Source organism: Anticarsia gemmatalis, chromosome 13, assembly GCF_050436995.1.
Source record: "Anticarsia gemmatalis isolate Benzon Research Colony breed Stoneville strain chromosome 13, ilAntGemm2 primary, whole genome shotgun sequence".
In the NCBI taxonomy this organism is placed as follows: domain Eukaryota; kingdom Metazoa; phylum Arthropoda; class Insecta; order Lepidoptera; family Erebidae; genus Anticarsia; species Anticarsia gemmatalis.
Window position 1 is genome coordinate 3,851,541 of NC_134757.1, and position 17,919 is coordinate 3,869,459.

General features: G+C 32.2%; 1 protein-coding gene across 3 annotated transcripts in view; it reads left to right on the forward strand.

Annotated features, from left to right (window-relative positions):
- LOC142978059 (uncharacterized) overlaps positions 1–17,919 on the forward strand; it is a 262,165-nt gene that overhangs the window by 181,640 nt on the left and 62,606 nt on the right. The window contains exon 1 of one of the 3 annotated variants that reach the window (XM_076122335.1): positions 5,172–5,751. The exons of the other annotated variants lie outside the window; for them this stretch is intronic. Coding sequence (XP_075978450.1) covers positions 5,643–5,751 — 109 coding nt within the window. The 5' untranslated portion in view covers positions 5,172–5,642. Of the gene's footprint in view, positions 1–5,171; positions 5,752–17,919 lie in introns of those variants that run through there. 3 annotated transcript variants of the gene reach the window in all.

The following is a 17,919-nucleotide window of genomic DNA, read 5'->3' on the forward strand; positions in this document are numbered from 1 at the left end:
AAGAAAGAATTATTTTTCAGTACATTTTAAATGTCAGACTCTGGGTTTCCGATAGTATCGACTATAGAGAAAATTATTATCGAGCTTTAGTCAACGAAATTCATTAATGTATTTAAATAATAAGATATAATAAAATTATTTACTTTCATTGCATAGGTACTATAAAATCAAGATACTTAGTTGTAGATCGCAAGTGGTGTTGTCACAGCTGGAAGTCGAACTTCTGTATCCACACTGAACTGCGGCGATAACTTACTTAATCAAAATCAAGATTGAAAAATATAATAAGTATTTTTTAAATCTTGATGACATACTCGTATTAGACTACACAGTATAAACACTGTTTAAAGTTCGTCAAGCATGAATTATTTATACCTAACACCAAAGACATTTTATACAAAATAAATAAAAACACTAATCTAATAAGACCACACAGCCTTTATTTCAACCTAATAATAATATATTCAACGTGATACAGTTTCAAAATTGCTATTGTATCTACAGTAACAATATAAATTCTATTCAAATCATTCAGAAATACTTTCTATAGGTATACGCCTCCGCCAAATTTGACAGAAACAACCAAATATGGACCATTTGAATAACTTTGGGCCATTGAACCAGCGTTGTTGGAGTTAAATGTTTTTAAAGCATTTAAATTAGGTATTAACTAAATTGAAACTTCGTAAAATAGTAGTCACTGTTATTTAGAAATATGCATTATTACTTTGTTTTAAATTAATATATCAGGGAAAAGTGAGCAGCTTGCGAAGATTGTGGTTCATTTATGGAACAAATTATTTTAGATACACAAATAGTTGTTTTTTTTACAACTAATTAATCAAAACTATCAATAAATTAACTACCCTTATCAACTAGCCCACATACAAATAGCCTAGGATTTCACTAAATACAGGAAAATAAGTAAAAGCTTTATAAGAAGATATAAGAAAAACTCAAGACTTTTATATAGTCGTATTCCTTTTACCTATAGAATGGAAGAAAAATATATTTTGCCTACCAGTGCGTTTATAGTGTATTATTGTTTACAATCGCTCACTTCATGGCTCTATTCTAGGATGTCATCGACTCATAAACATTCTATCAATCTTTTTAAGTTAATTAAGATGGAATTCACCTAAAATACGACATACTAATGGATTTTAGGTTTAAATAATATTTTAAGCACGCGTCGACATCAACTTTTGTGACATTTGAAATTCAACCTTAACCTTATCACTATAAGACTGAAATTAGCATAAAAAAGAAATCATACTAAGAGGCTCAAAATTCCGCTATATTTTGTTTACAAACTAAATCACTTTGCCTGTCGCGAGAGTCGAATCTGAGACTCCTTAATCAGTTTCTCTACAAAATCAAACAATAATTTTTGAGAATCAAACCTGACACGAGAATCGAACCCGGGAGCTCTTTACTTACTTAGATATATTTAATTTTATGACTTAAGCTATCAAGCATACATTGTACTCGCATAGGCTTATAACAGTTCAACGTGGATTGAACCCACGACCTTTCGATGCCCCATCAACACCATATTTGAGCTATTGTTGCTAGAAAATCTTGTCTTACCATATAAATACGAATATATTACAATTAATTTTCATATAAATTTATCAAACCTCTTTGCGTTCTCGAAGGCTTTGCTGAATTGTTCAAATAATAGAAATGGTGGTTGAAACGCCCGGGTCGGATGTCAGAGGTCTCGGGTTCAGATACAATGGTAATTTGCATATTAAATTGGAATTAACTGTTGCTTAAACGAAACAAAAAAATAATACGCAAAGAATCGTCGCTATTTCTTAGACTCATTTTTATAAAGCTTCTTTGGGGCACTTTTAGGACTTTGATTCAGTTCTTGCTATTAACTATTTATTACAATTTTCACTTAATTATATCTAATAATTTTGCGGTTCAACTAACATACATACGTACTCTTGAAATTCTCTTATTCACCACTGATTAAAGTCGTTTCGAAAATTTCATTAAAAATTTCAGTCGCCGAAGGATAGACTTTTTAATAATAAGCAGTCACTACCCATTAATTCTCTCGATCTCTTTATCTCAGAGCGAAGAAGACAAAACACAAAATACCAATTTCGTTTTAAAAATAACAAAAAATTAAATTCAATAACTCCTGAATGCCACTGGTACGCAAAGAACGTTACACCTTTGACCTTTAAACAACAACTGATAAATCTGCGTGCAAATAATTATAACTATACTTTAAACAACAAAAAACAAGTGACCATTACTCACTGTGATTTAACGATTACATTTTTGTAACGACCACAGAATATGAGATACAGATGTGTTGTTCTTTGGTTTGAAATGTTGTTTTTTTTCGGTACAAAAGTCGGACGGACAATTTTGTTAGAGATTTTGACATAGTAAACATTGTCAAAGTCCTCACAACATTCTACAGTACTTAAAAGACGAGTGTGATATTAATTGAATTGATTTTAGATACGAAATCCTGTCGATAGTATTAACATATTATGTGTGAACTAATCATAAAAGGCACTTTGCAAAATTTTACTCGATCAATTGCAAAGAAGCATCAGGGGATTTTCTAAAAATTTTCAAGATTATTTCACTGACATTTCTTCTGTACTTATAACTCTATGGCCGGTCTCCATTGTGGTCAAAATAAGCAAAAAATCTAAATAATTTAACGTTTCCTTGACAAGTTGTAGAATGTGTCACGGCGCCCACGCGCTAACCTATTGTGAATTTGCCATAAAATGCCGAACTAGAACCTAGAGCATACTTAGTATATGCCACTATAAATACGTAGATTTATTGAGGAAACTTTTATCTTACGAGTTTTAGAATATATATTTTATAAAAAATCTTATTTATTTTATTATTTCGTATATCTATGAGATACGAATCGTACATTAAGAATGATTTTATTTTTTTGCAGTTACTATTAGTCACTACAATATTAGTCAGTGTAATGTTTTGTTAGTTAAGCTTCTCATTGCCATTTTAGTCTCCTCAGATTAGTCTGTAAATTTTGTAAAATAAAACAAAGTATCCGTATAAATATTTTACTTAATCCCACATAAATGAACTGCAGTTGAAGAAAGTATATTTATTAAAAATATTTATAACTCCATCCACAATTTCAATTCAAACATACATACCTAAAATAGCTACCAATCACATCAAATAACGTAAGCTAAATATAAAACGTTTTACAAATCCATAATGGCTGTAACACGGTAGCGAGAACTTACGATCCATGCATTATTAATAAACGAATAAATTTTATACAACATCCACCTTATTGTGTTCACATTATTACATTGATTTACGTATTTAATAATAATTAATAGCTATTTAGTTGTAATAAAGATAATAAAATAAATATATCTTGTTATTATGGATTAATATGTTGGGGACGCTATTAGTGTCAGTGGCACTGGCTACTGATTTTTGAGAAATATGACAGGTCAATAGGCTATGACCTTTGTTGAAGAAAAGATCTTTCTAGAGATCCTCTAGCATATAAGCACGTTGGTACACACGAACATAACATCACGCCTGTTCTACCCAGAGCTGTAAACAGAGGTAAATTAAATAATAATAATAAATAATAAATATAATAAATTTAACCCATTAATGTCCCACTGCTGGGCAAGGGTCTCCTCCCGTTATGAGGGAGGGGTTAGGCCTTGAGTCCACCACGCTGGCCAAGTGTGGGTTGGGGACTTTGCATGCCCTCAATAAATGTATTAAACAAATTTGAGGCATGCAAGGCTTCCTCACGATGTTTTCCTTCACTGTTGGAGCATGTGATAATTATTTCTAATACACACATAACTTCGAAAAGTCATTGGTGTGTTGCCTCGGGTTCGAACCTGCGACCACTTGCGTGGGAGGTGACAACTTATACCACTCGGCTATCACTGCTCCTAATAAATATTAATGTACATTAATATTTATTAGGAGCAGTGATATATAATTAATAATAATGTACATTAATTTTTCGCTATTAACAAGGTTAGTACCACGTAATAGGGGATGAACTTATTATACTAAAAAATAAACTCAGATACATTGTACGAAAAGCTTCTAGTTAAATGTTTATGCTCAATAACTTTTATAATACTTGTATAGTGGCTACTGGATCAAAGTCAATCATATAAAAATTAGGTAAGTCGATTTTTATATGATTGCCCTAATTCGAGTTCTTAAAACACACGAGTTTTAGAATGCCCTGCCTAATCGTTTTATTAACTTTTGACATCATGGATATTACTTTTCCTCTAAAATAATATTATAACATTTCGATAGTAACAGAAAATATTGAATTTCTATAACAAAATAAATATACTATTTTGAATAAAATATCCAGCCAAATGCAACAACGCTATATTAAATCTGCCAGCTAATCGTGATTAATATTACCTATCATTCGAAACGATAACTAAAACATTTAAAATTAATTTATAGGATTTCACAAAAAGTGTTCTGTAACTGTCGAAATGCAATGATTTAAAAGATTGGACTTGAAATAATCTATACTAATATTATAATCTATTCTAGTATCATAAAGCTGAAGAGTTTGTTTGTTTGAACGCGCTTATCTCAGGTACTACTGGTCCGATTTGAAAAATTATTTCAGTGTTAGATAGCCCATTTATCGAGGGAAATCGTTATATCATTACGCTTCGACTAATAGGAGCAAAGTACCAGTTAAAATTTGGCCCCATTCTTTTTTATGAGACGCAAGCGAAGTTGCGCTAGTCAGCTAGTCTAGATATAAACTGTGGCGAAGATATGTTAACAAGATCGTGACATTGCATAAAAATGTTACATTTGCATACGTATTAAACACTTTGAAAGCTGATTTTGTAAAAATAAGACCGGTAAAAGAAAATAATTTTTGTATCAAAATATTTTAGTAACAAATATTATGATCAAAAATTTTCGACCTTCAATTTAATTTTCGATGATTATTACAATTCAAAATTATTTTTAATAAGGCAAATTACATCAATAAAGTATTCAATTAAAATAATACCTACTCAATATACGTTTAAACTAATTAAAGCCTTATTGAACAAAACACCACGTGAACGAGTACAGCCCAAAGATCGATCCACTACCTGTTGGCTTTTTTTGTCAAAGGTCCATTCGTCGGGTCGAGCCAGTGCTCGCGCGCACCTCGGCACGGTCGCGCGCCTCCACGTCCGCTTCAACAAAAACCTCCATTGAAAACTTTACGTGCTACCCTATAAATTTCATTACCGTATTCGCGAAACAAGATCACCCCACTAATTTGAATTTTGTCTGAACAAAAGACATAAACGCGTTCAAGTTTTGTGTTGTTTTTAATATGTGGTGGTTTTACTAACTGTTTTCGGATTTTATGGTGGTAATATAAACAGTTTTGGACGTTTTGAACTTGTGAGGTTAGGGTTGTGAACTGTGACGTTATTTTATATGAAAATAAAACTTGTGGATAACCTTTTGAGTGTGAATTGACACGATAATACAGTGATTTCAAACTTTTATTAATTCGTTTGTGACTTATAAACAAAAAGTGCTTGTATATTTAGTGTAAGATAATTTTGTTTCATATGCCTATGTTGTGAACATTGTGATTTACTGTAATGTACTTGAAAATGTATATTAAATCGGAGAGGTTCTACCAACAGCCCGACAATCAGGCTTTGAAGGAAGACAGGTGCTTCTCGGACTATGAAGAGGAGTTAGATGATCGTGAGTAGCATTTATAATAGGTACTAACAATATTTTAAGCTATAAAACTATACGCTATAGAAATAATATATACGGATAATACTAGTGATACAGTTTCAACATTGAAATGTTATAGTTTTATTAGCTTACGTAGCCTCGTCTGTTACATTAAAGTGTATCACTAATACGTTAAATATTAATTAACCTTCTAAAGCTATTTAGTTATTTATAATGCATTAAAGCTTACAAGAATACTGACTTAGCAAATTAACTATATTATTATAAAGTTTAAACATTGTGCAATTTAGCAAGTCTAATACTTTACTATTTATTCTAAGCTAAAATACTAAAATATTTATAAGAAACTTATAACAAATTAATACGGTCTTAAACGCTATAGGGTAGTAATCAAATCTATTATTTTTCATTACACTCAAGAGCACATCGTAACGAGCGCGCGTTGATGTCTTCTGTTCGAAAGATGTGTTACCGACGGAACGGATACCCGGGCTTGTTATGCGTTTATTTACTTTAGTATTCATTATATAGTTTAACTACATATCAATATTCTTCAGGAAGAATATTAAATTGTATATAAGATCTATGGAAACGGAGTTTTTAAATTAAATTTATTGATTTCCCCAAAACAATTTTGTTCAACCCACAGGTGTTGCAAATTCATATTTGTCTACTTGTATGTACATTTTTGTATGAGTGTCTGTATAACTATTGGCCATTATTTTGCTTCCGTATTGACTACGATTTAATCAAGCTCTACTTAGCCAGTTCAAACTTAAGCTTTCCTAATACAATGAGACCACCTAACCTTTTATTCTACAATTCTTAAACACGCATTATTACACTACACAGAAGGATTTAAACAACAATTACTTTAAAAAGGCACGTAACCAAATCCGTAAGACTTTCGAATTTAATACACAATCAGGTAAACTTTCAAATCCCAATGGTCAACCCTTATCCGAGGAAGCGTACAAAGGGTCCACTGGACCCCGCCAATTAGAGACAAAGAAATGCACAGGTACTAAAGACCCGTAGAGATTAGTTCAAGGGTTTTGCTAGACAATACGGTCAATTGTTTGCGAGATTTCGATTTCCTGTCCGGTCTGTGGGACCCACCACAAAGCTAAACTTATAAGCTTTAATATTCCATATTCTAAATTCTATTATTTAGAACTTAGTTCATCTAATAACAACAATTTAACCCAAAAATTTATTATTTAATACAAACTACAAATTTTAGGTGCTTGCAGCTACTTCTTTTTATTTATTGGTCAATTGTCGATCAATGTAAAGTTTCTTAGTCACTACTAGTCTATGTAAAATAAACTGAGTGTTTTGACAGCCAAATGGTCTAACCTTAATATAGGCATAATAATTATATTTAAGTATAGACGTAATAATTATATTTTAGTATAGACCGAATAGTGTACTGGTGGTTGACTCTAATTTGAACACATGAAACAAAATCAGTAATTAAAGAGAAAAGTGAAAGAAAAAAGATAGCAATCTTAAACTTACAACCCGATTATAATACTCTACATTATAAAATAGAAATGCACATACCACTTTTATAACGCAGTCGGTAAAGTAATACATAAGATAAGCATCTACACCTACTTAGTGTACGCGGTTATTCGTATTCATAATGAATTGTAAACATATGCGCATGCGCACCGCTACTCATGTTCTGACTTCTGACCAGCTTGTATTAAAATATATGTATGACTGTATGTAAGTACATATGTATTGCTATGTATGAGTACTATGAAAGAGGATTTATTTTATTACTTACAGATTCGTGTTGTGCAGTTATTTGTTGATAATTTAATGATTTTTTTTCTCGATTACCTATGAAAATGAACTTGCCTTTCTATTCTATTCTAAAGATATCGTTAATATGATTTGTGTTTCGCCATATTTTACCCTAAACCCTAAACTTCTCATAAGAAGAGGCAATAATTTGATTGGTCTCACTTTAAAAATATATTTTATATCTATTATATGTATATTGTTGCCAGTTTATTTAAGTGACACAAAAAGTGTAAATGAAACTATTATTAAATCTATGCAGTTTGCGATGGCACACATTGTATTAGGCGTACAACTTTTTCCAAAGTTGTACGTCTAATAACGTCTAGTTATTTAAACCAATACAATAATACAATCAAAAAAACCCACCGCCCCTTAACGTAATTCACCTTACACTATTATATTCTAAACTATTACGAATTGGCTTCAACGACAACGTACTCATACACCCTCATACAAACCTTCAACTATTATTCTTCAATATTAAACAGGAATGAACATGAATATCCATTCTACCTTGCATTGCTTGACGTTTCAACGCACGTTGAACTACCATGATCGAAAACTTTTGCTTCAAATGACACCAGAAATACCCAATTTTTTTTGCTTTTTTTTGCAAATTCTCCGAACAGGAGTACCTGATGTTTGAAATTTAAAAAGCAGGTACGTTTACCTGTACATTTTTTTTTAAATGGGCACGAAATCGCGACAATGCGGGCAACGGTCATAGTTTGGGATAAGTGCAAGAGTGGAACAATGAAACGAGATGTATTGTTAGCAGATTGAATCGTAAAGGCTTTTGGGCAATGAGTCATGCTGTTTAGATGTTTCTAGTATGTACTCTGGTGTAGGTTTGAAATTAAAATTCTTGATAATTGTGTTGCAGTCATAATTCTATCGTTACGGTTCATAATTTTGTTTGTGACAGAAAGTTTGTTTAACATCGACAAATTTTACTTTGCTTTTTTCAAAGTTTTAAACAATCTACACTCGTCCTAAGGAGTATACTGGGTTTTATTAACGGTTAAGATTATATTTAGTTTCCCGGAGTACTCTTTTCACGTCTGTGTTTTTTATACCCAAACTTCCTTGCAACATAATATTAAGCCATGTCTGATACGGAAGATACTAATAAGAAGAGCATTTACAATAATTGATCTAGTAACCCCTAAATATCGATAACATTATTTCGTTTCAATCAAATCAGTTTCAATACAAAACTAATTATTTCAACAAAGACACGCAAATCGATGCAATAAAATCCGTTTAAAATATTAAAAACATCATCATGAGCAATAAATTGTAAAAAATAAAGTAAATGATAATTTATTTAATTATCAAATCGTTGATGTATCAATCTAGAGGACGAGTTGAATAACGTCATAAGTGCAAATTATTGCAAGTTAATGTGAATACGATCATAAATAATTATGACATATTGCTACCAAGTTCAAGAGTGTACAAGAATTTAAGAACTAGCTAACCCGCACGGTTTCGCTCGGGAATATACTTTCAACATCTTTTGAATTTCTTTTTTTGATGTTGACAAAAAGTAGTCAGTATAATGATAATAGATCAAGTCTCTAAAAATCGTTTGTTATAGCCGTAGAAGCGTAACAGACAGACATATACATCAAATCTTATAACTCTCAATTAATGTAATTGCAAAACCATTTCATATATTTAATCATTATCGAAGTAAGTACACAAAAAAGCAACACTAAAGTACCATCATAATTATAATTAATGTTCCAATTGCAACTCAAAACCCAAAATAATTTTTAAATTTTGAAAAAAAGAAACCCATTAATATTTTTTTTTAATATACAACCTCACAAAACGGTGAAGGGTAGAAGGGCAAAGGGTCGATAGAATGTCAAAAAAATCTCATTCGTCTTTATTATACCTATTTGAATTTATAATACAATATTTTACCTCAAAAATCATCAATTTTATCATCACTCACGTGCATTTTGTTTTTCTAGAAGGTGACACTAATTAACCCGGCTACCGAGGCAAAAAGGTTTATCTTTTGTATTTTATATGAAATGAAAATGAAATAAAAATTACACGTGATCTGTGACTAAAATTACAAGGGTCGTTTGGTAAAATAAACAATCAAAGAAAACTATTAAAAAAAGTAATATGATTTGAAATGTAACTTTTTAAAAATAATTTTGTTAGGACGGTCCAAGAAAGTATCGTAATATGGATGTAGCTTACGATAACACACAAACATACGATATTATGGGTAGATTTTTGAAATTCGATTGTTCCCTTAAAGTACAATAAATAACATATTAGCAAAAATATTAATGTACTTTTTAACACTCTACTCTTCATTATAAAACTGCATTTGTGTGCAGTAGGTTGCATAGACGGGAATTTCCACTAATATTGGGATTTACCTTAGTAGGTGTACAATACAAGCATATTCGCGTAAATTCCCACTTACATATGGTTGAAAAATATCATCCTTGAGACTCTGTTATCATAATTCTTAAGTCTTGATCCGTATATATCTATTTCTTAAAGACTCACCCATAAAACATTAATGATAAAATTCAATTTCTACAAACGAATACTATTTCATACATATGTACATTAAAGTCACGCCTTTTGTCCATAGGGGTATTTAGAGATCAGAGAAATAATACTATACGTTCTGTAAAAAAATCTAATCAAACTACAGTAATAATATATATTCTACAATAAAATCAGTACGGTTACCACTCATTGCACCACATGCAAACAAAAAAACAATTTAACAAAACAACAATTCTCAACGGGGAAAATATTCTATTAAACAAAACTCATTATCCTTTAAACATAAAACTTTAATACTCGTATATATGTAAATATACGCGTAAAAATAGTCGGCAGTCAAGGTGAGGGTCTCAGTGGCAGGGGTCGAGAGATGAGCGTTGATTCATTCCGGCCAAAGGTTCAACACCTCTGACATTTACTACGTAATCGGTTAACGGTAGTGCCATATAGTATGCAGTGATTTCAACTCGTGAAATTATTGAGGCAGTTTTTGGGTATTATGAGTAAAATTACAAATGAAATTAAATTTCAAATAATAGAAAAACAACAGTTAGGATGGCATTTTTTTATTAAAATTGAATCTCAAAGTGTAAATTGCAAAACATGTAAAAGCGAGATATTTAGTTATTTATAAGTTTATAACAAGTCTGTTTTATTTGAACTATAATGAAACAGCAACAAACAGATTATATTTTGAGTTCCTTGTTACAGGACGAGGCTTATGAAACATTGAACCTTAAAATTGTAACATATGGGTGCAGTTAGATATTAAATTCAAATTAACATTTTAAAGACGCTCTTCAACGACTCTTCTTCGACTATTATCAACAAAACATTTATCGTAAAATTTTAAACAGTTTTTTTAAGTGTGAGAGATCAGAACCGCGCCATTAACATATTATACACTAAATACAAAATTGTGTACTTTGTACCAAGTGATCAGTGGAGTGCCAAGGCGAGGGTCAAGGTGAAACAGGTCGTGGGACGCGGGTTCGACGCCTGTTGATTCACAGCCGGTCGAAGGTGGCCAACCTCTGACATTTCAACGTGAAACGTCATACGAACATGAATAAACACTAATTTGTATGAAAGGTAGCGTTTATTTGCAACTAGATGTCGGCGGTATAAAAAGTTCAAAACGACCTTTTATCTGATCAGGGTTTGATTATGGGAAGAAAATACTAATGTCTGATTCCAAATCCACACTATACATATGTATATTTATATTTTTGGTGTTCTATAATTTGGCGAGCAGTTTAGCCCAGGAGGCGCAACAGACAGACTTTTGCATTTAAAATATTAGTAAGCATAGTACGAATTTGAAATGTTATGCGATTCATGTCATTGTCGCGATGTTATGCTTTAGTGTTTCTTCAAGTCCACACTTCAAATCTACTTTAATACAAATAAAAATAGTGAAGGTGTTTAATATTTTATGTAATTGAAAACAGCCAGCAGCAGTCAAATGCATAAGCCCGTAGTTCAAATTCAATTGTGTTTCCACCAGCTACGAACCTTGCAAGGTACCAAGGTAACCTTTACTAAGTTTCTGAGGGTATAGTAATTTGTTACACAACTACAAGATAAATTTCTGTATGTTTCCTCTAAGTTGTTAGTGATTTAATGATAATATGTAGTAAATGAAGTCTATTCATATGTAAACAAGGTCTGATAGTCATCTGAGTATAAACTTGTAAAAGACTTGTAGTAATAAAAGCTTTAAGTATCAGTTATTTGTATTTTGTCGCTAATTTGTTATTTGAAAAATTGTAAACGGCAGTTGGGAGAAGTATTGTAAACTAATTCCACCTATTTCTCATTTTTACTTCCATTTTTAACCTAAAGGATTATTATTATTTGAATCTTTGTAATTTTGTAGCAAATCTTAATCACTAAAGTTTTTTTGTTATCTGATTACTTTTTAACCCGATTTTTTAAAATGTTTTTTGTTAAATTCATATGCATCTTTATTCCAAATTGATTTATCAGATGATGGAAAAATCGGACGTTATTCAACCTCTATGAAAACACTTGTATTGTATTTCTTCACTTCGACTTATCTCTTAAGAAATATATAGCTTATAACATTTCTATGGAGAACCAAACACAGCTTGTAACCTAAAAGTAATTCATTTTTTGGCTTATTTTGGACATACCTAAAGATAATTTGAACCAAAACATTCACGTGCCAACTCAGTTGAAGTAACAAACCTTACACGAGTTATAATTCTCACACGTGAACTTCATTTTGAACTCAAACGTGTCAAATATCAGCTATTCGCTAAACAGGCAAGCAACGGTGCGTTAGGCTGGCGACACACCGCCGCGCATACAAACGTAAGGCCGGCGTCACACAGGTCGCCGGTTCGAATGCAAATACAGGTTAATTGCGGATTCAGAACGACCCCGCCTTAGAAAACGAAGACATGAGCGGAATTTTAACTTGAAGACACTTTTTGTATGTATTAAGTTTTGGCTTGCGGATGTCGCATTTTAATATCGTGGTTCAGCCTTTAGAGATAAGCAGTAAGGTACTTCTACTTACTATTTTATATTTGTATTCTTTTACCGATTGATTATATCACAATAACAAATATTTGCGCCTCGATATGTTACATATTAAAGGCAAATCTTAAAAAATAAGATTAGACTAGAAGACTAGAAAACTTAGTTTGTAACGACAGCTAGACTTAATCAAGTTAAATCAAATCGAAATATATTCATTTAAACCTTCAAAAAATCCATATTTTGAGCTGGATTCTACTCTAACCATAACTAAAGCTATTTTCTTTTAAATTTTAGGTAATAAATCTCACCAATTCAACAACCCATGTTGACATTTGCCATGCAAACATATCACTTGACAAAGCATACCGCCAGATGGCACACCTAACCGTACATTTTTTCTCACGCCGATATTACCTATTCATAAATTCAGTCTCAACATTATTTAATAACTCCTCTCTGTATGGACGTCGCAATTGGGAGGCCATACATATGCTAGCACACGGGTGCACTCACTCATGCGGTCGAGAGGTCGGCCCTCAGAGCGGAGGCAAATGTTTTTCCTCTGGGCACAAACGTTTGGTCACACGTCAAGGGCACTCCTTATTAAGGGCCTAGTGATGTAGTGATGTTAGCTATCGATATTTTCGTTGCCTAATAGCTGTAGTATGATTTAGTTATGATTCCTATATGAATTTTTCTTTTCTCTTTTGAAGCATTTTTATGTTTTCTGTTCGTCTCGGTGTATTTTACTTCTTATACAATTGATGTTGTTAAATTATATTAATGTATTCATACAATTTCAAAGTACTTAGAATCCTTACTAGAAAAACTAAGGTTGATTACTATATTTATCCATAATCAAAAAAAATTAAAGAACACAGATCCTTTCGTTTGTTAAAATGTAGACGTAAATCCACTTGTCTTAACATATCGATACTTGCTACCATCTAATACCCGACTCTATCCCACCTTACGGGGAATCTTAACGACGCTAACAATTTAGCGTCAAGCAGGTGACGTTGGCTCAAATGTTTGTGTTATGTTACATTAGTTTTGTGTGCACGACTGTACAGAACGGCGATAGAGTAATATGGGTACATGTTTAAGGAACCTGTTGAAGCACTTCAAATGTTTTGGAAATAGGAAAACAAAAACATTTTGTGTTGTTTGAGTCAGTAGATTGTTTTGTTGATTCTTTGGAAAGGATTGTTTTACTTACACTTTGAGACACTTTGAGTCTATTTTGGAAAAGTAATTTGTGTATTTACTATCCAGAATTGTCAGATTTTTACTAAATAGTTCTCCTAAATCCTAATAATACAAGGATAAATTAATATAGGTTGGGTTTCGAATATTAGAGCCAATTCTTTTTATACTGCAGGTACCAGATAGTGAAGTATATATTCTTAGGTAGTTTCATCGCCTTCATTCTTTACATTACCTTTACACTGCCTTTAAATCCACACACTAAATTACTACTACTAGTTTTCAAATAAGTCGATAAATTACTCTATTAGCAAAAATATATAATAACAATAAGTATTTTCCAAACACCAATTTATTTCGAAAAAAATCTTCCAAACTAAACTCCCAATGAGCAGGTCGCAAGGCCGCCACCGCGTCGACGCAGGTGGGTGAAGCTCAAACAAGCAGTGTTTGCACATACGCACCGGCTGGCCCGCCCGCGTACACAAACAACAGGTGAGCTGCCTGACCTGCAAGATACGTGTTTATTGATGGAATGAGATTTTCGAGTTGAGTGTTAGAGAAGAAGGTTTGGGTTTTTGTTGACGATACATCGGAAAACAGAATAAGAGTACCATATAGCCCCATTGCAGTAAGCAAAATAGATTTATCTATATATCTTAACACTCGTATCCATGATAAATATATTGCTCGTTTCCATATTTTTGAAACCAAGCATAATTCAGTTGTTTATCAGTTTTCAAAAATATTATAATGAAGTTTTAAAATTGAAATGATGTCAAAATTGTACATAATACAGCCAAAAAAATTTGCAGGCAACCTGTAAACTACACTAATGTTGTAATGTATAGTTAGTATGGTAAAAATACAAACTTTGCTCGATATCTTCGGTTAGATGATCTATTGAAACCAATTTAAATGATTTGTTATTAACTTTCAGAGCAAAGTTCATACGGTTTTTCTATAATACATTAATGGGTATCGATTAATTTAAGATCACGTATTAAATGGTAAATGGTCCACAGGTGTCGTTATACATTATTATATTAATGTCTAACTTAACTATTATTTATAATATTTCATTTATAACTAAAATGTTAGTTCACATAAATATGATAAAATGATTCAATTGATTAGGGGAAAGACCAAAAATTCAAAGTACACACACGTTCTCCCCATATATTTTAATTTATTGCCAACATTTTTCTATAAAATTGAGTTACTAAAATATCTCACGAAATCGATGTTATATATCGATTAATTATCGCTTTGAAATTCGCAAAGAATATTAGAAATATGTGATTTATTGAAGAATGTTTATGCAAACAGATTAATTGGATAATAGTCTAACCTGTAAATCAAATGGAAGACCAATTTACAATGTATTAATAATATTTAAAAGCTGGTAAAACCGTGCTTACATAAACACGAAATACTGTCTGTCTGTCTGCCAGTCTGATACGCTTTTACGACTAAACTACGGAACCCATTTTTCTATTTTTTTGGGAATTACTCTTGGAGTGAAGGAAGTGGGAGATGAAACTTTGACCCCCGGTTTCTGAGGTACATTTAGCGGCAGTTTAACTATTCAATAGCATTAAAACTATACAAAAAACGCAATTGAATAGATAAACTACCGCTAAATGTACTCAGAAACCGGGGGTGAGTGAGTAAAGCCTGGTGGATCAAGTAGTATTTATGTATATACTACCATAAATATAACCTTTTATTTATAAACCAATGAATTATTAATGAACAATGACGTATCAACGAGTATATGACGCATTTCAATACTCCGCTTGGATGCACAAGTCTTGTCACATTAAAGATCGTGAAGTGTCAACCCTAACTCATGGGAGGTCACGTGTTTACCCCACCCACGCTGAGACGCGTGTGGCGGACTAGGGATGGCACGTTGACAACTAGTTGTTACTTACATATACTTCATTATTATTTCAAAGTTATTTAATGACCATTGTTGTTTATAGAAATGATTGATGATGAATTGAAAGTCCTTGATGTAAATCCAAGAAAATATTAAGTTGAGTTACAGATGAGTTGTACTGTAATCCTGACTTCGATTTCATATAAAATTGTTTCTTTTTCAAAATACACCTTACCGTATTTTTTATTTATTCGGCCGCTATGCATAAAAAATCACACTGATATTTATTACTTCATAACAAAGAGTAACTGCAGATTAAATAAACATATAAAATCCAGGGCGAATTTTCAATTCGTTACATTTTAGCAACACTGCAAATTGTCCTAGCAGCCCTGACTGCAACGACCCGGACACGACACGTCTCCGACATTCCACTAACAGTCGTACTGTTGATTTTGTACCAGTGCCTCGAATTACGATGTCATAACGTCTATGTAATGTATTAAATAAATACACAGAGTATTTTCCTTTATGATTTGTGTGGACATCTGATCGATGTGTTTTCTTACCATGTTTGGTTTAGCTGTTGCCGTTTATTGAACTAATTTTGTACTGGTATTAAGAAATGAAAATTTTGGTTAGGGATATCTAAATTGATAATTTTTTCTCTGAAAATTTTGCAATTTAAGTACTTTTGATTGGTGAGGAATAAATAACATGAAACTGAAAAACCGTTTCAAAATTCTGTGTAAAGAAAATAGCTAGTTATTTTTTTCTTATTCTTTTTCCACCATTTGCTACTTAAAAGTATCCAAAGCGAGTAAAAAAAACATTGATGTTTCTTAGATAAAAATACTATGTCTAATTTATTATTCCAGCTATGAATCTATTTAGCGAAACTCAACTGTCAGTCAGACAGAAAAACCAAAGAATCAAAGTTTCAATGATTTTTTTCTATAGCAGTTGAATTTTCAAATAAAGTGAGTATATTTGTCCCCACCGCGTCTAATAAAGCAAATATTAATTACGGAGCTTACACGCCCGTTAGTTTGTTCTAAGGCTCTTCATTTCGCCGAACTGGCTTCGGTTCACCTGCTTCAAGCTCTTCACTTCTGTCAACAGCCGTCTGAGGCGAACTCTGTTTGAACAACGTAAAACATCTTCAACTTGCCATGAGTTAGGAATTATTGGATGAGGCACTTCGGTGAAGGCATGCACTATACATGTATTGTGGGTGGTTTTAAGACTAATTTTGTTGGAAAAAGAAGTTGTATCTGTCAAAGTGGATAAAGTTGTGCCCGAACTGTAAAATGGCTACTGTCAATGTATTTACTTTAGCAAAATTTTTGTGATAAATTATATCGTTTAAAAAAAAAGGCGAAAGATTTATGCGTTTTGAAGGGAAACCAGAGTTAAATTATATCGTTTAAAAAAATATATTTTATGCAACATTAATTTTTATATAAGTAAGTATTTTTCGTAAGTCTAATTACAATAACAAAAAACTTAAATGTTAATAACAAGAGTTGTTTACTTAAAATACAATTATACGTATTTTTTCACTACTGCTGTTTTTTTTTAAAAAGAATTATACATTTTTCTTTAATTTCAAAAATGATCACCGCATCTAAAATCTGGCTTCAAAATGATTTCTATCCCCACTAAACTAGAAACAGAACCATTAAGAGCAATAAGACCGTGTAAATTTTCAAAATTACATCACTCGCTGCAGCATATCAACTACCTTTAATCTTTTTAACCAACTGCCACATCACTTCCTTCGCAGTTCCCTCAGTCGATAATCACGTAGTCGCGAGCACATATTTGTGAACGGTACCGATCACTTAGGCAGGTCTGCGTGTTACAACGGTACCTTATTTGACGACTGCTGACCCTACCAGTACCGTCAGCACGGTACCAACCAGCAAATTAGCGACGCACACGACCTGTCATACACATTTACAATGCAATGGAATGTTCTAAGTTTTCAATTTTGAGGCACAATAGATAGTTAGGGGGACTAGTATGTAATAGCTTCGTGTAGCACGATTTTCTGTAGACTAGCGACCGATGGACGCTTAAAATTACTTAAAAAATATAGTTCGTTTAAAACCCGCTAGAGGCGCTAGATTTTCTTACAAATGTTGGCGAGCTGCTCGGTTTTTGAGAGTAGTTTCCCGCGTTTCCAAATCTATGTTGGAATGTACTAAGCT